The 18582-nt window shown below is 42.9% G+C and overlaps 1 protein-coding gene across 1 annotated transcript; it reads left to right on the top strand.

Moving 5' to 3' along the window:
* The first annotated feature begins 234 nt into the window (after positions 1-234).
* Positions 235-18370, top strand: mettl25 (methyltransferase like 25). Its single transcript, XM_034133292.1, has 12 exons — positions 235-460; positions 740-922; positions 1016-1122; positions 1997-2536; positions 2797-2944; positions 7715-7809; positions 8005-8034; positions 8548-8621; positions 9445-9538; positions 9973-10047; positions 10462-10533; positions 18084-18370. The coding sequence occupies exons 1-12, from the start codon at positions 235-237 to the stop codon at positions 18168-18170; spliced, it is 1731 nt and encodes a 576-aa protein (XP_033989183.1). The 3' UTR covers positions 18171-18370.
* Positions 18371-18582: the final 212 nt, after the last annotated feature.

Here is an 18582-nt window from a genome sequence, read left to right as displayed (position 1 = left end):
GGGTATTCGTTATTTTACTTTTTATAACGTGCCGCTTGGCTTGACTAAAATTGCAACATATTGTGCAAACGTTAAATGTATTCCCTTTTATGTTTGCTCGTCATATTTTAAAAAGGGTTATAGTTCACATTTTATTATAAAGCCATCGAAGAGTATTTTCTACTACTTTTGCCTGTGCGTACATGCAGGAACACTTCATGCTTCACTCGGGCTGTCTTTAGAGAGCTTTTTAATATGTCATCCTCCTCATACTGCCTGACGGAAATACAACGTCGTATAGATGAAGTTAAGCAGTTTCTATCTATAACTCTGAACATCGCTAATGCTCACACTGTGGAGTTTTACACTCAGGACGCGTGGAACCGATTCACGGCCGTGCCACCTCAGGAGGTCCTGTCAACATTTAGCTCCTGTAATGACGGCAGTGACCAGCAGAGGGAGCCACAACACAGAGCAAAGGGTAAACAAATACACTTTTCATATTAAGCTTGTAGAGAATCATTATGGAGGCCAATATCTCATAAGGCATCATGTATTCAGGTTTTGAAAGTTGTAACAAATGAAATCACTAATAGTGGTTGATAAATGATTTACTACTGATTTAACTTAAGTTTTGGGTTGCCAGGTTATTCATCCTACTGTATAATTTCTCAAATGATGAATTGCATTAGGGGTGTTGCCTAAAACCCTAACTATCCTATAATATTACATTTATTTATGTGTCTGTCTTCCTTGATAGATCAATCCAAGACCACATTCGGGTTCTGCAATGAAACAGACCGGCTGGTGGATGCTTGTGAACTGTTGCGGGCCGCCAGAGCTCACTCCCTCCCTGGCCTTGGAGTGTGTATGAGCAGGGACGAGCTGCTGCAGGCCCTCAGAGAGAGCAGGGCTGAGTCCAGAGCTCCAGCAGCAGCCATGGGTATGTCTGAACACATTGTTTCATGTCATGAAAATTATTTAGGAAACATTTTGGGTATGTATGGCTAAAAAACATTTGTTCTTCCTAACCTAGGTGCTGAGATGGAGACAGATGAGTTTATGAATTCCAAGAAATCTCATGAGGTCCAATCCATGTCTGAGGTGGTGGCCTGTCTGGCCCAGCACTGTGGAGTGAAACAGGTCAAGTTACATTTTAAAAGTTTAAATGAATACCCTAAAAGGCCATGTTAAAGGTGTCCTATCATGCAAAATGCACTTTTTGATGTCTTTTATACATAAATATGTGTCCCCGGTGTGTAAGGGAACTCACAAAGTGTCAGAAAACAAAACTCTTTCTCTTTTCCTCCGTACCCAAACCTCTAAAAACGTGGGTACAACGGAGCTGATCCAGATTTGCTGCCAATATGACGTAATATCGGAAATGTGGGCTGGCTTTACGCCCACGGCCCTATCAGAAACGTCACTATCAGAAACAATGCGCAACGTGTTTTGGACGTAATATGATCTGTGTTTACATTAGCAAGCATCGCTAACACTCAGAGCTAACCTGTACTGGAGAGAGTATGTGTAAAAAAGCAGGAAATTAAAAAAAAAGGAAATCACCTTGTAGTAAACCCGCAAGAAAAAAAGCATTTGAGTTCCATATTGTTTCAGAAATAATCCTTGATGTGTTTGGATCATGATATGGCGTTTAATCACGGCAGCGTTTAGCTGCATCTGAGCAGAGCAGACAGCTCGTCACAGAACTCACAGTGTGCCTTGCTGTGCTCAAAACGGGGCGGGGCCAGCAGATAATCAGCCATTCTCTAACAGGGCTTAAACAGAGGGATTTGAGGGATGTCTAAAACGCATGATCTGTTTGGTATTTTGAGCAAAACACATCATAGATATGTTTTTTATATATTTTTATATATCTGAGACTCATAATATGTGCCTAAAAATAGCATGATAGGAGATCTTTAAGGACAGACTTGAACCCTCAACAGGAGGAAGTTTATCTTAGTAGCCTGAGCTTTGCTTATATTTCTTCTTCCATCGTTCCTCTCCCCCCCAGGTGATAGATGTAGGCTCAGGGAAAGGCTACCTGAGCTCCTTCCTCTCCCTGCAGTACGGCCTCCAAGTCTACGGCATCGACTCCTCCAGCTCCAACACCCACGGAGCCCAGGAGAGGAACAGGAAGCTGAAGAAGTTCTCCAGGGCGTACCAGAAACACAACAAGGCAGCGAGGGCACAAGGAAAGGCTGCACATTCACCTCAGGAGGTGTCAGAAGAAATAAAACCTGGAGTGGAGGGAGACGAGGATTCTTCACATGTAGACGGGGTAGGGTTGTCACAAGAGGAGGAAAAAGAAAGGGATTCAGAGCCAAACCAAGAACAGGACTTCTTCCTTAGTGCCCTATCAGTGGATGTGATGCAGCCTTCATCCCCCAGAGTTCCCTCCAGCCAGCTCACTGATGAGGAGAGGGAGAGGAGGAAGAGGGAGAGCCTGGAGAGGAAAGCTCAGAACAGAACCAGTGCCAACGAGATGTTTTCCCCTCTCACTTCTTATGTTACTGCGGAAACTGAGCTCCGAGAGCTTATCGACGAGCTGGAGGTGAGCAAATCCAAAGTATAAAAAAAGATCAGAAAATATTTAGTGGTTGCATATAGCTGCACGATTCCCACTGGCGCTCATGAAATTACGAGTCTACCACAGCAGCTGGAGGTTGCATTGCTGGAACAAGTGTGGGGCGTTATCTCGGTGCCAAATCCGCAGCGCGTCATCATCAATAAACTTAACCATCGATCACCACCCCTCCCCTCTTTTTCTTCTTCTGTTCTCTCCTTTCCCTGCGTGCTTTCTTCAAATTCCAGGATGCGGTCATGGTCGGCCTGCACACGTGTGGCGACTTGGCTCCCAGCACCCTGAGGATGTTTGTGGCTAAACCGGAGCTGTCCGCAGTCTGTAGCGTGGGCTGCTGCTATCACCTGCTGTCTGAGGAGTTTGACCCTGCTGGACAGGGTAACCTCACACACACACATGCACGCACGCACGCACGTACGCACGCACGCACGCACACACACACACACACACACACACACACACACACACACACACACACACACAGAGAGACAGCACTCATATCAAGGTTCAAGGTTCTTTATTTAGTCATACGAACATAGCTACAGTGTAGTTATGCCGATGAAAATCTTGTGTCACAGGCTTCTCCAACAGGGCAACACAAAACACAGATAAACAGAAAAAATATAGTGCAAGTAAATAGTAATACAAAAAGAAAAATAATTTTGAAATAGTGCAATAAGAGTCTATATGCAAGTTATTGAAATAGGATATATTAGGTAAATAGATAAATAATTTAAAAATATTTTTTATGTAGCAGCCAGATGAATATTATGGATGTTGTTTCAACTGTTCAGGTGTTTAACAGATTTTGCTTCAACAGTTCAGGTGTTTAACAGTCTTATTGCCTGTGGGATGAAACTGTCCCTGAGTCTGGTGGTTTTAGTCCGGATGCTGCGTTAACGCCTGCCAGACGGCAGCAGACAGAACAGTTTGTGGCTGGGGTGATGGGGGTCAGTTTTCACCACCCTCTATAAAGCCATACGATTGAGGGCGGTGCAGCTGCCGTACCAGGCCGTGATGCAGCCAGTCAGGATACTCTCTATGGTGCACCTGTAGAAGTTGCAGAGTATCCTCGAGTCCATGTTGAACCTCCTCAGCCTGCGGAGGAAGAAGAGCCGCTGTCAAGCTTTTTTGGTGATGGTGGTGGTGTGAAGAGTCCATGTCAGGTCCTCAGTGATGTGGACACCGAGGAACCTGAAGCTGCTGACTCTCTCCACCGTAGTCCCATTGATGGCGATGGGGGCGTGTCCCTCTCCCTGCTGCTTCCTGTAATCCACAATCAGCTCCTTGGTTTTGCTGATGTTGAGATGGAGGTTGTTATCCTGGCACCAAGATGTCAGGTTTTCGACCTCCTCTCTGTACGCCATCTCGTCGCCGTCGGTGATCTGGCCGATGACGGTCGTGTTGTCGGCAAACTTCACGATGGTGTTGGAGCTGTGTGTGAACAGGGAGTAGAGGAGAGGGCTGAGCATGCAGCCTTGAGGGGCTCCGGTGTTGAGGATCAGGGTGGAGGATGTGATGTTTCCCACCCGCACTGCCTGGGGTCTGCCCGTCAGGAAGTTCAGGATCCAGTCACAGAGGGCGCTGTTGAGCCTGGCTTGGAGGGCACAATGGTATTGAAGGCTGAACTGTAGTCAATGAACAGCATTCTCACATATGTGTTCCTCTGGTCCAGGTGTGAGAGGGCAGTGTGGATGGTGAGGGCGTCGTCTGTGGACCTGTTTGCTCTGTAGGGAAACTGCAGGGGGTCCAGAGAGTCAGGGAGGGAGGAGGTGATGAAGGTTTTGACTAACCGCTCAAAGCACTTCATTATGATGGAGGTGAGTGCTACTGGGCGGTAGTCGTTGAGGCTGGTGATTTTTGTCTTATTGGGGACAGGAACGATGGTGGAGTGTCCATTGTACGTATATCTCAGCCTTTCTCTCTATTTGTATCTCTTTCTCCCACACATGTCCCATAAACCCATCTCAGACACCTGCAGAGCTCATTCTATATCTCTGATCCAATCTGAAATGAAATATTAGCTTCCCACATAAACACTAATAGCCATATTTTATAGTAAACAAGTCAAATGTTCCACTGAGAGCCTGGAGACTCAGCCAAGTTACACTTCTGGAGATTGAGTTGGGCTCTGTTAAACCCATTAGTGTGGATTTATGTAATAAGGATTGCTGTTTATGCCTGCTGAAAATAGCTTTTTTTAACTTTGATTTATTCTGAAACCAGCATGTTGTATACTCTTAGTTATTTAACTAGCCTTTCAAACTGAGGAGATGGTATGTCATCCTCTACACCTGAGGTTAATTCAGGTGACAAAACACAGGACCATACATTGATGTCATCCTCGCTTCTTCACCGCTGAGTTTAACGGGGTATGTAATTGTCTACATGTGTCCTCATGCTGTGACTGCAGCCTCTGTAAATCCTTAGGGAGAGCCGTCACTACAGTGGATACGGTGTCCCGTCATCTCTTGTTAACGGCGTGACCTTCGATCCTCACGTCATCTCGGCCCGACGCAGCTTCAGCCAAGAGCCAGCGGAAAATGATATCACAACAGCTGATTGAAAACACTCCCATCCATGCTCGTTTCTCAAGTTACGGCTTTATGCTTTAAAGAAGTGAACAAATGGCAATCACACCGACACACACTTTCTCTCCCCTTACAGTGCAGTCTGGGATGCTGGCCAGCTCCTGTGGTGGCTACCTCACTCTCAAAAAGAGCTGCAGAGCTGAAAAGCTTCATTATAGAAAGCTAGTTATGTGAGTCACTTTGGTATCATCAAGTCGCTGTTCTAGACCAATTTTACTGGGGGGGCCGCGCTGGGGGCAGTTATTTTATGAGAGGAGCACATTTAACGCGCTACAAAGACAAAATTGCCATGTTACGGTACGAATCGTGATTAAGTATGAAGTCAGAGCCCAAAGAAAAACAATAAATACAATAATTTGTGTTTTTTTTTTGTAAGAGAACTTTAGTCAATGTCTAAGTTACATTTTATTTTACTATCAGAAATTGCATTATCATAATTATTTATTTTGGAGGGGAGCCACAGGGGGGTCCAAGCTCAGTGTTATAGGGGCACTGGCCCTTGTTTCCCCCCCCCCCCCATGGTATTATCCTTAAATGCATCATCCTTGTTTAATGCCTTATGTGGAATAAGGACTCCAAAAATCATTCTGTTGACATAAACATCTTAAGCACATTCAGGCGTCTCCGGTCTGGAGCCAGAATGTCTCTACACAAAGTGTACAATCGAACACAAGGACTTCAGAAATATTTGCCTTTTTGAATGGGGTTGCATGTATGTGGCCACTTCAGATGTGAACACGAGACCAGCTTCTATAAACATCTCTGTGTACGTACTGTAATCAGCAGGAGGAAAGGCCTGTCCACTTTAATTGCCTCCGAGGGTAAACTCTGTGTCAGTAGGCCATGTGCCGCTGCAGAAGGGAAGCTAACATGATTGCTAACATGTTAGCGTGTCCCAGGCTGTTTGCTAGCAGCTGCACATGTTATTACTGCTTCCTTTGACCGTGTCCCTCTGGATTCACTGCGCCTTGGCCTCAGCCACTGACCCCTTTAGAAATGACATGAAAAGGATGGCTGGCTGTCAAGAAGTCACACTCAGTACCCTCCCAAAGGGGGTGGGTGTGTGTGTGTGTTGTGTGTGTGTGTGTGTGTGTGTGTGTGTGTGTGTGTGTGTGTGTGTGTGTGTGTGTGTGTGTGTGTGTGTGTGTGTGTGTGTGTGTGTGTGTGTGTGTGTGTGTGTGTGTGTGTGTGGTGTGTGTGTGTGTGTGGTGTGTGTGTGTGTGTGTGTGTGTGTGTGTGTGTGTGTGTGTGTGTGTGTGTGTGTGTGTGTGTGTGTGTGTGTGTGTGTGTGTGTGTGTGTGTGTGTGTGTGTGTGTGTGTGTGTGTGTGTGTGTGTGTGTGTGTGTGTGTGTGTCTTCAGCTCTGCTATGGTTAGAAAGGTGCTTCACATTTGCTCCAGCATTTAGGTATTCAAACTTTTAAAGTTTTTTTAAGGAGAGATGAGTTTTATCCTATAAAGGTTCTAACCATACACTTTAAGCATATTAAAGAAGAAGCTTGAGATTCTGGGAAAAACGTTAGCCAGGAGACAGTTAGCGTAGCCTAGCACGAAGAATATAAACAAGGGGAAACAGCTAGCCTGGTGAATTTAGCTAACCGTTTCCCCTGTTGTTCCAAACGTTATGCTAGGCTACGCTAACGGACCGTCCACACAGCAGCGTTAAAAAAAAATCTTGGAGGTGGGCGTATCTGAAGCTTGGGGATTTTTTGCGAGCAAGGCACCAACAACCAATCACATGAATCTCCCGCCCCCGACATACGAAGCAAAAAAGTTTGAAGTAAACTGGATATAAACTCCCCAAACAGGCGAAAACATACCACTGTCTCTGCCACCTCCCTCCATGCCTGGCTCCTCCGGTTTATATCCCGGTAGGTAAATAGGGACTGGTCATAAAGCACCGGGTGATTCCCTACCGCTAATTTCTCCTCCATTTTTTGGAATATGAGGAAATGACCTGCGGTATGTCTCTCCCAGCATACACGCCATTTGATTGGCTAGAGCTTGAACTGTCAGATTTGCGTACACGGGATTTGATTGGCTGACGCTTCCACCTCAGCCTCAAAAGTTGAACATTGCTCAACTTTTGAATCCTGAAAATCCTGAAAATCACAATGCAGTTCGGCGAAAAGTGAGGGAAAGTGACGTCACCCCATTCAAAGTGAATGGGCAGAAGCGTTTCAAGATTTTTTAACGCTGCTGTGTGGACGGCCCGTAACTGTTTCCTGGCTAACAGCAGCTTCAGATTACACAGACAAATATGAAAGTGGTATCAATCTCCTTTTTCATTTACCTCTGCGCAAGAACATTTCCTTTTAAGCGGCTTTTTGACACATAAACAAGTTAAAAACCTCAGTAGTTTTAATTCCAGTTTAGAGCCCTTTAAGACTGTCGCAGTGAAAGAAAAGGATAGAAGTCCTTATGAATTAATGTGTTTCCTACTCCTGCTCTCTTTTTCAGTAGCCAGGCAAATATTTAAAATGCAAACTCACTGATTGCTGTTGTTCGATAAGCTGATCTGTCATTTCAGTGCTATTATCTCTGTGTGTTCCCTCCCAGAGTGTTTGCACGGTGTGTGTGGCTTCCCTCTGAGTCAGTACCTCCGCCAAGGCTCCTGGTTCTGCGGCAGAAATGCCAGGATGTCAGCGTGTTTGGTGAGTTTTGATGACAGCACAAAAAATGTGCACAGCAGCAGCTTTCCTAGAGAAACACATGATCTCCAGACAGTCTTTTTAGTCACTGTAAGGCTTGTGGATGAGTGTTTTTTACTTTGTATTACTGTGGCTATAGCTCAGTTTTTCCCAATAAATATTTTTGTTTCAACGCTTCACAATTTTCTCCAAAAACAGGCCCTCGAAAGAGTTTCACTCGGCCAAGGGGTAAGTAGGACATCCGTATTTATTAAAAATATAAAATAAAAGTCATCATCGCACAACAATGAGGCTCAAATCTCTTTCTATTCTCACTCCCCACCCATCAAAACAAATCCATCACATTATTTAAAATATCAAATATGGGTGTTCACAATCACTCAAGACTGTGTTATCTTCATAATGATCTAAAACAATCAGCACATTGATTCTGCTATTGTTTTAAGTCCGTGATTGACTGCAGTGTATTTATTTCAAATGGAGCTCGGGGCAAAACGCTTGCTACATGATACCACCAGCCATTAATATGGAATGTTTATAAATATTAATGCAATCACTAGATTGATTTCTTGTTGGAACTGGGGTCTGAATCTGGCTTGATTGCCTGCTAGTCTTGCATCAGGCTTGGAAAGTGTCAGGAGTTATTTATCAACTGTTCATACAGACGCTGAGTGAATCGTAAGGGGAATTTAAAGTAAACTGCATGATGTTGAATCAAGTTATCTTTGATCTTGTGTGCAGATTCAGATGGAGTCTCTGTTTTACCGAGCCGTCCTTCATGTTATTCTGAGGGATCACTACAGCTCCTTCAAAAGGTAACAACGCTTTACATCTGCCATCACTTTCATATGAAAAATGACAGCAAGTGTAAAGCTATTAAACATTTTCTGGGTATTATTTCACAGTGTCCACATAGTTTAGTTATTTATGGTTGTTTTAAACATATACAGCTAAAATAAACATGAGATTGTTAAAAGTGTAACAGACCAAAGGAAATGTATTAAGTACGTCACAGATTTATTTTTTATTTTCTCTGAACCAGAAAGGAAATGTTTCTTCTTCTTCCTCGGTGTTTTTAAGGTTATAAACTTCTTTATATTTTATAGACTGAAAACCAAATAAGGAAAATGGGCACATTATTCGATAATGTAAAAAACATTAATTGCACCCTTTCAAGGCTTTAATATTTATAAAATCTATATTTTTCTGGTAATATAGTACCTTTTAAAAATAAGAAATAAATGGCAGATTAGGCGGGTCGTTAGCTTTTATTTTGATTCCTTATTTTCAGGCATTTTAGTTGAATTTGTTGACGGATTATGATCTTGCTGTCCTCTTATTAAGTGAAATGAACTAAAGAAGTGTCTCGCAGATTCCACTTAACCTTTATCGAATGTGCTCAGTGACCTTCAGTGTGATGACTAGATCAGATCAGGATGGAATATCCATTACTTTTCTCTAAGAGCGCTTATTCATCACTGTTCACTCCTTTTAGAAGTGTTCAATTCTGATTGCTAAACTTTGATTTAAAAGCAAAAAAATGCAAACGACATGTGAGTAAAGGAGTGGAAGTTGTTTACTTCACTGAGACGTTCAGGGACTGATAAATGGTAAATGTATGACTTGTTTGCTCTGCAGTGAAAAGCGAGTTGGGAATGTCTACTCCAAGGCAAAGTCCTTCGTGGACTATGTTCACCGAGCTCTACTCAGACTGGAATTGGATGAATCAAAGGTATTTTAAAATAAAATAAAAATATTTTTGTCTTACAACACCTTCTAGAAACAAATTGTGGAAAAACACTGCACTCCGGGGGAAATGTTCCATATTTTGGCCGGATAGAGAGAATATATTTCCTCATTGGTGTTTACCCATCAATTCATATATATTCATATAAATTGTGTAAACTTAAGGAACTACACAGGTGGTGGGATTAAGATGTTGCCAGAAACCAGGATGTTGAGCTCATCTGGCAGAGCTGCGTATCCATGGGAATAAGGATGATGTATTTCTGTCTGTGCGCCGTCACATACAACTCCAAAAGTCATAAACCTCTTTCTCTCCTACTTAAACTCCTTTTCAAATGTTCCCTACATGTCTCACTTTTATTCCCCTTTTTATATGCCCTTATATTCTGACTCACTTGCACAATACTCTCTTTCTCACAGCTCTCGGACAGGGACATCCAGGATTACCACGACACATACAAACCGCGAATGGCCGAAATGCATGCTTTTAATTTGGTAAGTCATCGATAACATTTTAACTGGACTGGTAGGCACGGAAATCTGTTAGTCTTGTGAAATAGGATGAATAATGCCAAGAAGCATTAAGTGAGATCATTGTAGTCTGCGAGGATGATTGTACAGAATGGGACCAGCCTGTGGTTTCAGATGAGATGAGGCCACTAATGGTGGTGTCACCCAACATACCAATTTTCTTTCATGACATAAAGCAGTAAAACATGTTTTTTGGGGATTGCCCACCAGCTACTGGCAAGACACTTGTCATGGTGGGAATTTGTAGTCTCAATTTTGGGAGTATAAAAATAAGCAGTTTTGTACCAGACAGACTTATAACCTTGTCAAAAGCACTGATGTGAAATGAAATCAACCAATTTATATTCAAAGTCATCTCATGTCATTATTTCTGTGCAGTTGAAGGTGACCCTGGCTCCCTGTATTGAAGGTCTGATTCTCCTTGACCGCCTCTGCTACCTGAAAGAACAGGTAAACTCAGTCGGGACACTCTCATAAATCATTCAAAAATAATAGGAATTATTTATTTTTAAAGGTGCGGCTCTGCTCCCATGTTTGACTCCCCTTAAGCACAACCTGGAACCTGGAAACCTGAAAATAGAGTAAGACTCTAAAAGGAAGTCATACTGAATAAACACAAAGCCAAGAAGAGGCAGGGGAGGTTAGAAATAAAGAAATAAACAGGTGTGTCTTCAAAATGCTGGTTTAAAAAAAGGAACTCTTTCCAGCAAATCCAAAAAATCTGGTTTAAAATAACAATTATTTTGATCTCAAAATTGCTTTTATTTAGTGGAAATAGCCAAGCCATAAGTGGAAATCTTTTATTTTGTATACGTTTTATCACTTCAAATCTTAAAGGTCCCATGTCATGCTTTTCCGGTTATTACCCGTCCCCTTGTGTGTTATGTAGCTTTTTCTGCATGTAAACGGCCTGCAGAGTCAAAAACCCTCAAAGTACACCCTGTAGCGAGTAAAACTCTAACACAGAAAAGACCTGTCTATGCTGCCCCAGAACGCCTCGTTGGAGATTTTTCATTTTCCATTTTTTTCTTCCTGGGTATGGCGACGTAACCATACCCAAATGGACCAATTGGCGGAGTCGTTACGTTACGTCCGCGGAGCCGTTACGTTAAGTCCGCGGATTGGTGTGTGTGTTCCTCACACACACACATTATTTTCTCAGCTGCAGCTCCGCGGATTTCTCAGCCTGAGACGGCGGGACGCGGCGAGGCTGTGAGTCTGTGTGTGTGCTCGGGCTGGTTTCGGGCTGGGTTTCGCTGTGTCTCTTTGCCTACAGAGCAAACAGGTCCACAGACGACGCCATAGCCCTCACCCTCCACACTGCCCTCTCACACCTGGACCCGAAGAACAGGAACACATATGTGAGAATGCTGTTCATTGACTACAGTTCAGCATTCAATACCATTGTGCCCTCCAAGCTGGCCATCAAGCACAGAGACCTCGGGCTCAACAGCGCCCTCTGTGACTGGATCCTGAACTTCTTGACGGGCAGACCCCAGGCAGTGCGGGTGGGAAACATCACATCCTCCACCCTGATTCTCAACACCGGTGCCCCTCAAGGCTGCGTGCTCAGCCCTCTCCTCTACTCCCTGTTCACCCACGACTGCGTGGCCACACACAGCTCCAACACCATCGTGAAGTTTGCTGATGACACGACCGTCATCGGCCAGATCACAGACGATGACGAGACGGCGTACAGAGAGGAGGTCGAAAACCTGACATCTTGGTGCCAGGATAACAACCTCCATCTCAACATCAGCAAAACAAAGGAGCTGATTGTGGATTACAGGAAGCAGCAGGGAGAGGGACACGCCCCCATCGCCATCAATGGGACTACGGTGGAGAGAGTCAAAAGCTTCAGGTTCCTTGGGGTCCACATCACTGAGGACCTGACATGGTCTCTTCACACCACCACCATCACCAAGAAAGCTCGACAGCGGCTCTTCTTCCTCCGCAGGTTGAGGAGGTTCAAAATGGATTCCAGGATACTCTGCAACTTCGACAGGTGCACCATAGAGAGTATCCTGACTGGCAGCATGACGGCCTGGTACGGCAGCTGCACCGACCTCGATCGTAAGGCTTTACAGAGGGTGGTGAAAACTGCACAGCACATCACCAGGACGGAGCTGCCATCCATGGAGCACCTTTACTCCCAGCGGCTCAGGAAGAAATCACTACGGATTATCAAAGACCCCCATCACCCCAGCCACAAACTGTTCTTTCTGTTGCCGTCTGGCAGACGTTACCGCAGCATCCTGGCAAGGACAAGAAGATTCGGAGACAGTTTCTTCCCGCGGGCAGTGAGACTGTTAAAAAATTGAACTGTTGAAACAACTTCAAAACATTCATCTGCTACTCAGTATTATGTATCTAATACCTAATATATATATATCATTCCAATAACTTGTATATAGACTTGTACTGCACTATTCCACATCATCACTTTATTTTATAACTATTTTTCTTTTTGTATTGCTCTTGCTCTTATTGTTATTATGTTATTATGTTGCATTGTTGGAGAAGCCTGTGACATAAGATTTTCAACTACATAATTACTCTGTAGCTATGTCAGATTGACAATAAAGAACCTTGTCTCGCTGTCTCGCCGACCCCACGCAGCAACCAGGAAACCACACCAGTAAGCCAGCTCACACTGTCCGCTCCTCGCAGCAGCGAGCCTCGCAACGTCCCGCCAACACGGCACCCAGACCCCACGCAGCATTCTCATCTGTTTGTCCTTACTGGTGTCATTTTCTGGTTGCTAACGCCATTGTAACACATAATCACTGATGTTCCGCTGTAACGGTGGTGGACTCATCAGAGCACAGTGGGCTCACAGGGAGGGGGGGGCAGGAGCTCCAACAAGCTGTTTAGGACAGAGAGTGAATACACATACTATACAGAGATGCTGTATGAGAAACCAATGTGAGTTTGGAAAATTGCACAATGTAAATCTATTCTAGTAGACCTCAACAATGGAATTATGACCAGTAGAAATGGCCATGTCATGGGACCTTTAAACTGACTCTGAGAAAACAAAGAGAAATTGAACAAACTAGAAAAAAACAAGTAACTCTAGCCGCGTTCACACCGGAGTACTTTTCACCGTACTTTTCGCGTTTAGTTCCGTTATGTCGCGTTCACACCAAAAATCGTACTTAATCTCGGGAACTTTTACCCCCATTTTTAGTGCCCGCTGAGAGATCGTACTTTCCTGTGGGTAAAAAGTGCCCCAGTGCTGATTGGCTAGGCGAATTGCAAACCACGCCCCGTACAACTGTGAAAATGTTGTGTAGAGCCGCCATTGTTTTTCCTCGCTACAAAAACCCAGCGCACCGACGGAGAGTAGTTTGTTTTTGAAAGCAGTTATGGCAAGCATCAAGAAATGATGAGGAGGTGTCGGCGCTTCTGGAGATCTACGCCGAGGACGCGACCCAGGGAATGCTACTGAAGCCAGTTCAGTAGCTTTCACTCGACCTGGGAATCGTGCACAGCCCCACGGCACACCGGCTAAAAATAAAGAAACTCAGGCAGGACTACAAACGGCGGATTCAGTGGCCAACGATGACGACCACGACGAAGGTAAAATCAACTACATGCACTGGGGTTTTAATCTGCACAATAATGGTCTCAGATGTACTTTTATTTGCTCAGTATATCAAGCTAGCCATGCTAGGCTGAATAGGCTAACACCGGCCCCGAGCTAGCTACATCTAGCTAGCTAGATATTCTCGGCCGCTATGAAAACGTTTTGACTTGTGAATAACTGTGCAGTGTTTCTGTAATTTGCTTCACTAACTCATGGCACTAATCGTCTGTTTCAGGCGAGGATGGACAACTCTCGGGATTGGAAACAAGCGAGCTTTGCATTCTAGATCACAGCGCTTGGTCATCCCCCTTACCAGCAACCAAACGCAAAGGTACACACACTGTAACTTTGTCTTGAAAGAACGTTACGCATCGAACTGATGTTCACAATCATGTTTATTTCCTTCTTGGTACAATTATGAAACAGCGTGAAAACGTATTCGCCTAGACCGGCATTTACAAATGTTCGCGCCTTTTTACTCTCTCACAAACATTGTAAACATCCGGGCTAGAGGTCACATGACTTCCGGTAAGAAAACTTGCCTCAACAACATTAAACAAAGTTCAAGCATACATGAAGCACTCTTCAAAAAGGAACAATCCTCCGTGTTTGAACCTCTTAAATCGCTGCATAGCCGATTTATTTGGACTGGATTATCCCAGAGGGTCTAAACATTCTTTATAACACAGTTTCAGATTTGTGAAACCTTAATTCTATTTGTAAAAATACAAAAAAGGGAGATTTCAGTGCTTTTTTTACATGTAGACCACATTAGACCAGGTCCTGATCTAAAACCACTATACCTAGACTCATCAAATCTGGACTGGATTATCCCAGAGTCAAAAGATTCTTTATAACACAGTTTCAGATTTGTGAAACCTTAATTCTATTTGTGAAAATACAAAAAAAACATTCCTAGTATGTTGTAAAACTACATGGCGACTAAACAGATCTTGTATCTTGCTTATTTTCCCCTCTTAGGAAAGCGGACACGGGATGCGAATTTCTTTGACACCGTCCAGGCGTTGGAGGACCGGCGTGCCGTGGTGAAAGAGTCGATGCACGGGGATCAGATGGTGCTGTTCACCAAGGCCCAGGAAACGGAGGACAAGATGCTCACCAGTTCATTTTATATTATTGTTATTACTGTTATTATATAGTCTTGATACAACTGACACTTTATTTTATATTGATAATGTTAATTTACATGTACAACTTCTATTTTATTTACATAAAAAATGTGAACTTCTATTTACTGTTAAACAGATCCTGTATCTTGCTTATTTCTCCTGACACTTTATCTTTAGTGACCTGTGTAGCATCCTATACATCACATGTAAGTGATTATTCTGATACCATCATGTTTCATCGGTTATAAACTGGCAAAGCTTTATTTGTCATTTATTTATCATCAATGTTGCAACCTTGTGGAGGAATGGCAGGGGCACATACACAAATATGATAATTTATATAATTTTAAATATTATTTGACCTAAAACTAAATGTTTTTATGATTGTCCTCTGAGGAGGACATGGGGATTTGCAAACTTTTAATTCCCCCCCCCATTTTACACAACACAAAATGGAGTCCACTATGGGCCGAAACTAACATGTATGTTTCCATAGTGTTTATGGCAGACGGATGCAGTGGGTCTCAGGAAGATATATATATAATAAAGGTGGGTTTGCTGCTGAGCATATTTACTGTGCATACAACACACCTGGCACAGTTTATTGTTATTATATTGCCACACTGTACACTATTGTAATGTTGCCTGTCTTGACTGGAAAATAAAAGAGAGAAACAAAAGCACTGTACAAAAGATCAGCTTTATTGTCAAAATGTTTACAATGTACAATTTACACGCTATTCAGATGCCTCATAAAGCTGGGTCGCCGGTAAGGCAGTCCATTCGTCCCTGTACTCATCATTACTTTCACAAAGGTTATGTAATATGCAACATGCTGCCACCTGGATTTTGATCTTGTCCATCTTGCAGTCGTTTCTTTTCATCAAGCACCGCCACCTGCCCTTCACTCTGCCAAAAGCGTTCTCCACCACCACTCGTGCTCGGCTTGTTTTGTTATTGTACGCAAGTTGCTCAGGCTGCATTAACTCAGTTACAAAGCTGTATAACATGAGCACAAACAGCACAACTTCAGTCGACTCCATCTCCATCATGTCTGAGGTCGGAAGGTAAACAACAGACGCCTAATGTACAGCGAGTGGGTGGGCGTTGCAGTATACGCGGGAAGTTTTTCTTCTTCTTCTTCTCTTGTTTTGCAGCGGATTGAAAACAACTTTAAGGTGCATACCGCCACCTACTGTACTCGCCGTGAAGTGGTTTGTGGCCTGCCAGTAAAGCCAAAGCAGAAGAAGAAGAAGTGACGTCAGCGGCTCATTTGCGTAATCTTCCCTCAGGGAAAAGTACTCCGGTGTGAACGCGATCTGTACTAAGTGCCCTGGGGTAAAAAGCGCCGGGGCTCTGAGTGCCGGAACTAAGTACAGGAAAGTACTTGGTGTGAACGCGGCTATTGAGTCATAATTGAACTAACAGTGATTTTCACAAGCACCCTAGGGACACGCATTCCTCACTCACTCTCTTTGTTCATCTGGAATCATCTTTAAAATGTGCTCGTACAGTTCCTTGATTAGGATTTAAAACTTCTTCAGATGATGAAAGCGAAGACGCAGAAATCTCAGCTGAGATCTCCCACCTTTTTTTTTAAATTAAACTCCACCGACAATAATATAGGTGTCGGCTAAATTAAAGCCAGCTTGCAATTTAACGTCTTGTGCATCTGCAGCCAAACTCAACATCCTAATCTGTAGCCTGAGTCACTGTGATGAGATATGTACAAGCTTTGAACCTGTGATTACATGCATGGCTGTGTGTCAGATGGACTTCCTTACTAGGGTCATGTAATCAAATGATATAACGTACTGTACAAAGCGCTGGTCAGCTTTGAGGGATCTCCCCCAAGGAGGAGCAGAGGGGGAAAAGGAGGTGATAGATGTGAATATGATCCATGTGATGATAAGTGTGCTGAAGCATGTTCAGCCTTAAAGGATATAAACACACACTGATCAGGTTCTGAGCCGTGATTATTATCCAGAAACATACTGTATATTTCTGTATGTTTTCATAAAGTCTTCAGGCCCTAGGTGAAGTGTTGAAAGTCAAACACTGATGCACTTATTAAGCAAGTCTACACTGTGACGGGATGTCTGCTGAAAAGTAAAAGCACCAAACAGTATATGTTAAAATAGGGAATATTTTGCAAGGGTATGACACCACTGTGTTGTTTATTTGCTTTACCCTGCCATTGCAACACTGAAAAGAAATTGAAACGTTGACTTAAATAAATATATTATGGCAACACATTAATCATAATTGTATTTGAAAGCAATAATATTACATTTGAATACAAAATAATAGGGTTCAACTTAATACTAATGCTTTCAACTAACCTAATATAATTATCTGTTGACATAATACATTTAATCAAAGTCATTGTTACATTTTTTTTTTCAGTGAACTCGGGACATGCGTGTTACAACATGTAAACAGGACCGTAATCACAGAGGTCCAAAAAGCACTAGTTTGCCTTTTAACAATACAACCATCATGTGGTCAATATACCTGCAGTTAGCATGCTAACAAGCTAGGACAACCGAGATGTGAACATAGTTAACATTATATCTGATAAGCCTGAACAATGTTAGCATATGTTATGATGATAACATATAATATAATGCTTTGAATCTTGAAAAATCTTGAATCATTGCCTTTTTTAGCATTATAGTATGCTGATGTTAGCATGCTAACATGCTAGGATAACTAAGATTTTAATCATGCTAAACATCAAAAAGTTAGTATTGTCATTTTAAGCATTTTAGTATACTGATGTTGGCATTCCCAAAATAAAAAAAATTCAAAATGTCCCACTTGGTAAACTACCAAAGTTTCAACAAACTGGGACCAATAGCTATAGTTACCCTAAAGATCACCACTGCTAGCTAGATCTAAATACAATTCAAAATCAATACTAATTCAATTAGAATCAGCTCATCACCAATCAAAGCACTGTTTGTGTCCAGCTTCACTTATTAAGGAAGTCAGCCAAATAGTAGTTGCATAAGTAGCATATAGTCTTGTTACTATTCCAAAATGTCCTACAACGTAGGAGCTAGCCATCAAGAAAGACACACTTGTCGTACACATGAACAGGAGTCCACCTGACACAATATTTGCACAGATGTTTCTTCTCTGGGGATTCAATAGAGACATCTTTTATTGGGAGAACATCATAGAGAGGCAAACTGGGAGGAGAGTCAAGGTTGTGATGTCCATGTGTTTTTTATCATCTTCTTTTGTTTCTTATTGTTTTTGTTCTTTGTGTCCTGCAGGAGGATTTATCATTCTCTGCTCTGGTGCAACTCTTTGATCCCCTCCTGTCACCGAGATGCTATGCTGTCGTTGGGCTGAAGAATTAGAAAGACACAATTTCATCTTGATGATGATTATAAATCGCTGCTGGCGAGGTCATGATTACACGTGATTATATCAGCAATCACACTTGAGTGGCTGTGTTATGTATGTGTTCTTTTCGTGTTCATGCAGCCTCTGTTTTTCTTACAGCAACATCTTGTTTTGTTTTATATTCTTTTACTGTTTTCGATGAAAAATAAATCTTCAGTACTTTTGACGTTTAGTCCTTGACTGTGTGCTTCCTCACGAAAACACATGCTCACAACACCTGGAAAAACTGTCAGTCCAGTCGCATTTGATTGTATCCATCTCAGCCTTTTGTTTTTATGTTTCGGGACTCTTAAGAAAACGCTTGTTTTTTAGGACCGTTCAGGGAGCCAGGGGCATTGTGGGATTTAGGAAAGCTTTGTTGACAGG

The sequence above is a fragment of the Trematomus bernacchii genome, unplaced genomic scaffold (assembly GCF_902827165.1).
Source record: "Trematomus bernacchii unplaced genomic scaffold, fTreBer1.1, whole genome shotgun sequence".
Classification (NCBI taxonomy): domain Eukaryota; kingdom Metazoa; phylum Chordata; class Actinopteri; order Perciformes; family Nototheniidae; genus Trematomus; species Trematomus bernacchii.
This window is presented reverse-complemented; position numbering and strand designations above follow the sequence as displayed.

Excerpts from the sequence above, each read along its gene's own strand:
- mettl25 (XM_034133292.1), top strand. The coding sequence starts at position 235 with ATGTCATCCTCCTCATACTGCCTGACGGAAATACAACGTCGTATAGAT. Across the intron at positions 2,537-2,796 it reads AGCTTATCGACGAGCTGGAG|GATGCGGTCATGGTCGGCCT; the intron begins GTGAGCAAATCC and ends TTCAAATTCCAG. Across the intron at positions 8,035-8,547 it reads GAGTTTCACTCGGCCAAGGG|ATTCAGATGGAGTCTCTGTT; the intron begins GTAAGTAGGACA and ends TCTTGTGTGCAG.